General features: G+C 41.3%; 1 protein-coding gene across 1 annotated transcript in view; it reads left to right on the top strand.

Annotated features, from left to right (window-relative positions):
• The first annotated feature begins 438 nt into the window (after positions 1-438).
• PPM1E (protein phosphatase, Mg2+/Mn2+ dependent 1E) overlaps positions 439-7,725 on the top strand; it is a 192,136-nt gene continuing 184,849 nt past the window's right edge. The window contains exon 1 of the mRNA XM_069481115.1: positions 439-899. Coding sequence (XP_069337216.1) covers positions 439-899 — 461 coding nt within the window. The remainder of the gene's footprint in view (positions 900-7,725) is intronic.

The raw sequence follows: 7,725 nt of genomic DNA, 5'->3' as shown, positions 1-7,725 counted from the left end.
TTCATCCACATCCAATAAAGACATTCAGAGTTGGAGAGCGGGCGAGTCGAGTGTCCTTTCGACTCCACGGACTCGACGGGGAGGGACCCTGAAATTCTTAATTAGAACTGGTTGCCATGGTGACAGTCTCTAGGCAGCGTGGGCTGAGCTCTTGTAGGGATAGAGGGTGGGCCGCCACTGGACCCTGCGCGCGCGCCCGCCGCCAACTTTCCCTCCAGACCTGAGAGGGACGGCGCGCTCCGCCCCCGGGCCGCGCACGTCCGCGCTCGGCGGCGCGCACGCCTGCGGGAGCCCTCTCCAGGCAACCTAGTGCTGATCGCTCGTGCCGGTGCGGCTGTTAACGGCCCTTGCGGGAGCCCGAGGCTCAAAAGCAGCCCCCTCCCCTTCCTGGGCTTCCACCCCACCCCCTCCCCGGTCGGCCCCCGGGCATGAGCAGCGATGGCAGGCTGCATCCCTGAGGAGAAAACTTACCGGCGCTTCCTAGAGCTATTCCTGGGCGAGTTTCGAGGACCATGCGGCGGCGGCGAGCCGGAGCCGGAACCCGACCTCGAGTCCGAGCCCGAGCCGGAGCCTGAACTGGTAGCAGCTGAGGCGGCCGAGGCTTCAATTGAGGAACCCGGGGAGGAGGCGGCCACGGTAGCCGCGACGGAGGAGAGGGAGCAGGAGCAAGACCCGGAGCCTGAGGAGGAGGCGGTGGAAGAGGAGGAGGCGGCGGTGGTAGAGGGCGAGGAGCAGGAGGAGGCAGCGGCAGTAGCCCCGGGGCACTCGGCCGTGCCGCCCCCACCGCAGCCCCAGCTGCCGCCGTTGCCCCCACTACCGCGGCCGCTGTCGGAACGCATCATCCGCGAGGAGGTGGAGGGCGAGAGCCTGGACCTGTGCCTGCAGCAGCTCTACAAATAGTTAAGTAGCGGGGCTTGGCTGGGGGTGGGCCCACTGTCCCCGCCGCGCCGGCCTCGGACGCGGCTCCCTCGGCCCCTTAAACTGCTCTCTTTTATGTTCCTTTCCCCCGTATCCGAGCCTGCCGCCGCTGAAAGCGCCCCCGCTGCTCGGACTCGGGCGGTCGGCTGCGAGCTGCCCACGCCCGCCTCGGCCCCCGCGCCTCCCGCCCGGCCTTGGAGCCGCTCTCCGGGCCCCTCGCGCCCTCCCGCCGGGCCCCGGCCGCTTCACCCCCCTTCACCTCGGCCGACCGCTTCTTGCTTCACTTCACACACCCTCTCCTCTTCCTGCCTTGGATGGTCCTTCCTCCCAGTCTTGAGCTCCCTCTTCCCAGCTCCCTTCTTTCTCCCGGAGGTTTCCTGCCACCCTAGTCTGTCTTTTCCCAGGCTGGGTCCCTTGTTGTTTGGTGGCGGAGAGATGCGACTCCTTTCTAGGCTGGGCTGCGAGGTGCCTCCTGCGTAACTGCAACAATGATAATATCCATATGAGGAGATACTGGAGTAGATTTTCCGTTAGGTGCTCAATGTTGAAAGTGAAGAGCTCTTTAGATGGCTTAATACAAGGAAGCCTAGTATCTTAGTTTAAAGACATTTGACAACTCCTAATTGAGGGAGGTGGGAAGGAATTGGGGAGGGAAGGGTAAGCAAAATTGTGCAAGCGAGCCTTCAGGTGAAAGACAGAGTCATAATTCGTTAAAGTGGAAGCCAGGCCGTTTCGATAAAATTGCAATTAGGTGCAGTATTTTCAGTCCATTAAGTAGATGGGGTGGGGAGAAAGCAGATGGCTTAGCTACACAGATGCGAGTCTAAAATAGAAAGGTCAAGGCTTTGCCTTTCAGCCCAGTTCTGGTTTTTATGGGCCTGAAATAGAAGCGGTTTACAATTGCGTTTCTTTTTAAATGGAATTGTTCTGAAATAATGACAGAGGAGAATACTAACAAGTCTCTGAAAACATTGGTAAACCTGGGAGTCTTTTTACCATTCAGCTGTTAGTTGTAATGAAAGGTGTTACTCTGGCCACCCAAAAAGTTTACTACTGCATGATTCGCTGTAATTAAGTTTAAACTCACTTCTTGGATTTTCCCAAAAGCCCAAATAAAAGCAGGGCCTGGTAAATAAAGCTGTTTTGTCTTCATCCAACCTAGAGACACGTGATCAAATCATTCTCCTGTTAAACCAGCCTCCTATCAATAGGGAAAAAGCGTTTAACAAATCTATTGTAGAAGTAGACTATGTGGATGTCTCGCACTATAAGCTACATAAAATTTAATGTAAAAATACTGTTCGATTACCAAAGTAGTAATGCTTTTGGAAAAATGTAAAAAATAAAATAATGTGTAACACCACCACCCAGACATAAACAGTATTAGCGTTTTAAGGTATTTCTTTCTAGTCTTTGTAAACCATAATAGAAAAGGACTTATGAAATGTCTTTTTTTTTACACTAAAGACAGATAAAGCTTCCTGCTTAAAACAAAATGGAAATGTTTACCAAAGTGAAGGAATTTATCTCAGCATCAGACTAGTTTTATTTTGACAGTTAATTTTTACCTTTACCAATGCAGTTACAGAATTAAACAAATCAAACAGTAGAGAATGTCCAGAAAAAGGTGATTAGCTTAATACAACCCTGAACATTTGCCATTCAAGAAGGTTTTTTGTTTTTAATGAATGATGGTAAGAAGATGTGTGTTTTTTCATGTGGAAGGGAAGCAAGATTAATTGCCATACAAATATAAACTAGAAAAAGGATTAAAATAACATAGCCATCCAGTTGAGAACAGAAGTTTGGATTTGAAATAAAACTAGCAAAATTAAAGTTGGAAAATATTTTCCCTTAAATCAGAGATTTCATTATATGTACAGTGTTTTGTACAGACTCTATTAATGAATTTTTATTCAGATGTAAAATGGCTGGCTTGTTTATGTAAAGTATCTTTAAGGTCCTTAACAGTTTTAAAAACTATAATGATGCTTTTAGTTTTTATTTATAAAAGAAAAGCATATGACTTAAGTCACAAGAATTGATACTGGAAGACTCTGCAGGGATAGATCATTTTTCCTTCCAAGAACTTCATTTCACAGATGAGAAAACTATGAATCCAGATTCAGAACTGACAGATTATGTACAAATTATTCCAACATTTTTCAGTATAATCTCTGAACCTCAAAACTCTTACTGATATATTTAAAATGTTGGTTTCTCAAATTTCCTAGGAAATACTTTAAAATAATCTGATTATGAATATGTTGGAATTGCTGATTTGGGGAAAGCTTTTTTTTCCTAAATATTTTCTCATTTGCCCACTAACTGCGTTTATTTGGGAATTCTTAACAGTTTCATGTCTGTCAAATGGTGCTAACATTTCTAAATGAAGTTAGCTGAAGTGTATATTCACCAATCTGATAGTTGGGACCAGTGTGAGAAGAAAATACCACTGCATTTAATACCCGTTTCATAAGTCTCTAGTGTGTTTTTTCTGTCATTATTTCAGAAATATACAATATATAGCTGTTAAACAGATTGAAGTTCTCTGAAGAAAAAAGAAAGGTGCTTCTCAATACTGATTTGTGTATACACTGGGTGAAATTTTACTTTTTAAGAAGGTAATATAGTGACGTTATTTTTCTCTATTTTGCTTCACTCAGGTTTTAGAATAAGAACAGTAGAAATGTATCATTTTTCATTTTGGTAAACTCAGCTCAGGACTAACTTAAAACAAGCAGTTACTTAGATAAGATCCAGGTTTAAATGAACAAAATTTAGTTATAATTAGCAACTTAAACATTTTCAGAGCAATACTATTTAGGGTTAAGTTTTTGTCTTTAGGCTTCAAAAATGAGAAAATTGTACTTAGATATTCCTCTACTAGATAATATTTAACATTTAAAAAATAATAAAAATGGCAAAAAAAACCCCTTGGATGAGAAAGACCTCTTGTGGACTATAAATGCTTTTTTAAGGAGCCATTTAATCAAATTTGTTCCAATTTATGAAATCTCAAGAATCAGTAATAAATTCATGTAATACTTTAGAACTTTTGCTAAGTTAGTCTGTTACTTGTCAATAAGAAATTTCAGTGATTTGGAACCTTAGCTGCTTGTATAAAAATGACCTATGTTTTATTCCTTTCTCTAAATTTAAATGTCCTTCAAGAGATTAAAATAATTTCTAATGACATAATCTTAGGATCTCTGAGGTTAATGAGAGATTCTTTGAAAAAGTGGAGGTGAGGTATTTTATAACTTTGAAATAATTTGCAAATTTATAATTGATCTTACAGCAGATATGACTGACTATTGGGGCTACTTTTGCAGGTTATATAGGTCAATACTATGTATTTAATTCTCTATACAACACTAGGGATAAATCTATTTGTTTTAATCCAAAAGAAATAAATACTCTGAAGTCTTTACTAGAGCTATATGTCATCACATTTTCAGAACAGTTGTTTCCTCGGTTATTCGTTTAGTGTTTGTTGAACTTCCCAAGGGGGTGACAGATATCCCAGCAGCCTGGCAAAGTTAAGTAGTTCCAGATGATTTGCAGTAGTAATGAGGGTGGGCACTTTAAAAATGGCTTGGAAAAGAAAATCATCAGTTATAGACACTACTAATTCAGTTATATAGAATTGTGTGTCAATGACTTCGAGATAGGTCAGAAAATCATTAACTTTGTCTCATTTACATATATAAATGGAAAAATACATGGATGCAAGTTATATCCATTTTTAAATTACACATTTTTTCTTATTAAAAAGTAATGTTCACTGTAAGAAGTGGAGAAAATTCATATAAGCAAAAAGAAGAAAACAAATACCATTCAGTGTTGTTTTTTTTTTTTTTTTTTTTTTTTTTTGAGACAGAGTCTCACTGTGTTGCCCCGGCTAGAGTGAGTGCCGTGGCGTTAGCCTAGCTCACAGCAACCTCAAACTCCTGAGCTCAAGCGATCCTACTGCCTCAGCCTCCCGAGTAGCTGGGACTACAGGCATGTGCCACCATGCCCGGCTAATTTTTTCTATATATATTTTTTTAGCTGTCCATATAATTTCTTTCTATTTTTAGTAGAGATGGGGTCTCGCTCTTGCTCAGGCTGGTCTCGAACTCCTGAGCTCAAATGATCCGCCCACCTCGGCCTCCCAGAGTGCTAGGATTACAGGCGTGAGCCACCGCGCCCGGCCAACCATTCAGTGTTAATCATACTTTCCAGGTTTTTTTTTCCTAACTCTCAGGCTGCCACACTTCTTCTCTGTGAGCTTTTAATATTCTGCCCATCCCTTTAATATTGGTGTTCTGTCCTTGACCTTCTTCTCTAATCTGGTTGACTTATTTGTCCCAGTCATTATCAGTCTCTCACATGACTTCAGTATTGTAGGTTATGCTAAAGGCTCCCAACTCTATCTCCATCCCTGCTTTCACTGGTAATGGAATAGCTCCACCTGGATGTCTAAAAAGCTCCTCAAATTAAACTGTCCAAAACTGAATTCAATACTCCAGCCCCTTTTTCCTCCCCTAAAACAAACAAAACCTGATACTCCCTGACTTCTCCTTTCCTCCCTCACATTCATTCAAGTCTTGTTAATTTCTGCCTTGTAAATATCTCATAAATATGTCTCTCTCCATTCCCATCATCATTGCCATCTCTTGCCAGTCTTACCTTTTTGTAATATATTTTCTCCAGCATAGCCAAGGTGATTTTTCTAGAATCTAGATTATGTAGATTGTCTAATTGTCACATTGGTTAAACATTTTTACCCTTTACCTGGAATTAGCCAAACTGTGAGGTTAAAGGCATAGTCGTCCACACTGCCAAGTCTGCTCAAGACTTCTTACCCCATTGTAAGGAGTTAGGGTCCAAATACAAAGTTAGAAGGAATAGTCCGCACAAGACCACCCTCACCTCTGACATCAACTTCAAGTTTGGAGGTTTCTCAAAACCACCCTCAAAGTTGATAATTCACTAGAAGGACTCATAGAACTCGCTGAAAGCTATTATGCTCATGGATATGATTCATTACAGGGACACACTACTTGTTAGAACCAGCCAAAGGAAGAGATGCATAGGGTGCAGTGTGGGAGGGTTGCAGATGTGAAGCTCCTATTGTCCTCATGGATGCATTACCTTCCCAGCATGAATGTATGGCACTACACCAAGTATGCCTACTCAAGAAGTTCAGTATCTAGAATTTTAATTGAGTCTTATGACTGATTGTCCCCATGGTTGAACTTAGTTTCCAGTCCTTCCTCCCCAGAGGTCAGGCTGATTCCATGTGCTCCAAAGGGCCCACAGTGAATAACAAAAATACTCTTGTTACTCCAGAAATTCTGGAGGATTAGAGGTTACGCTTTGCTCAAGACTTCTCTTTGGGCAAGGCCAAATTCTTTACTACATACCCTTTATCATCTATCTCTCCTTTGCCCTCCAGATAAAATCCAAAGGTAAGGCCTTATAATTTTACTTCGTCAGCCTCATCTCTGGAATCACTGTCTACCCACTTCATCCCACATCTATACCTCTAGAAAGTACACTTCAACTATGTTAGATTACTAATATATTAGCTTGTGTTGTGCTTGCTCTCACTTCTGCACATAGTACACTATTCCCTCTGCTTGTAATACCATACTCTCCTGGCACCCACTCTCACCTCCACCCCATCCAATCTCATATCCATTCTTTAGGTCTCTGTTTAACACTGTTTCCTTTAGGATGTCTTTATTCACTATTCCCACACTCAGTGAGTTTGGAGTCCCTTCCATGTGCCCTTACATAATACCCAACGCTATTCTTCCTGTAAGTACTTTGTAAATTCATTATTTTTTATCAACAAATATTTATAGCTCCTTCACTAGACCAATGGTCTTCAAAGTGAGGTGCACCTAAAATAATTCATTGGGGCAAAGGAAGAAAATACTAGAATCTTGTATACAAAATATGAAATTAAGTGCTATTAATATTTGATATATTTATTGAGATTGGCAACTTATTCTGTATGACAACTGATTGCACGTCAAACATAGTAGATGAAGTATTTTGAGGGAGTACAGTTTCCGCAGCTCAGAGTGGGGATGACAGTGGCATCTTTCCTCTAATTTTTAGGACATTACAAAGTATTTCAGTTTACTTATGCCTGATTAAATGAATTTATGAATTATATTTCCTAGTTTTAACAAGATTAACCCTCATGAAATGGACAATTGGCTTTTAAAAATATCTGCAAAGAAATCATGGGTTAGACATAATATTGATAATGCAAGCATAAGAAACAACTAAAGTTAAGAGCCTGAAGTTCTCTTAGTTACCTTAGATTTTTTGTAAGATGTTATAATCAATATTTGAGAAATCAGCAAAAATAGAATTAAGTAGATTATGTGAAATATGGGTATATATGAAATAAGGAAATACTGCCTAAAGAAATACTGAAGTATTAGCCGGGTGCAGTGGTAGTGTGTCTGTAGTCTCAGCTCCTCAGAAAGCAGAGTGAGGCAGGAGGATCCCTTGAGCCTAGGAGTCAGCTTAGGCAACATGGTAAGACTACATCTCTAAAGAGAGAAATACTAAAATATTATTAGTGAAAATGGTATGCGTGTATGTATATATGTATAATAAAGAAGTATACATACATTGGGGGGTTCATGATGCTTGATTTTTTTTATAGGGTGATTGAGCAAATGTTTGTAGGCAATTGCATTACATTACTAGCTATTCATTTGCCATCATATCTCTAGGTCTTACAGTGCCAGGCACATAAATAACACACAATAAATATTGGCTGATTCAATGAATGAGGTA

Source organism: Eulemur rufifrons, chromosome 9 (assembly GCF_041146395.1).
Source record: "Eulemur rufifrons isolate Redbay chromosome 9, OSU_ERuf_1, whole genome shotgun sequence".
NCBI classification, from domain to species: domain Eukaryota; kingdom Metazoa; phylum Chordata; class Mammalia; order Primates; family Lemuridae; genus Eulemur; species Eulemur rufifrons.
Note: the sequence above shows the minus strand (reverse complement) of the source record. Positions and strands in the feature narration are given on the sequence as shown.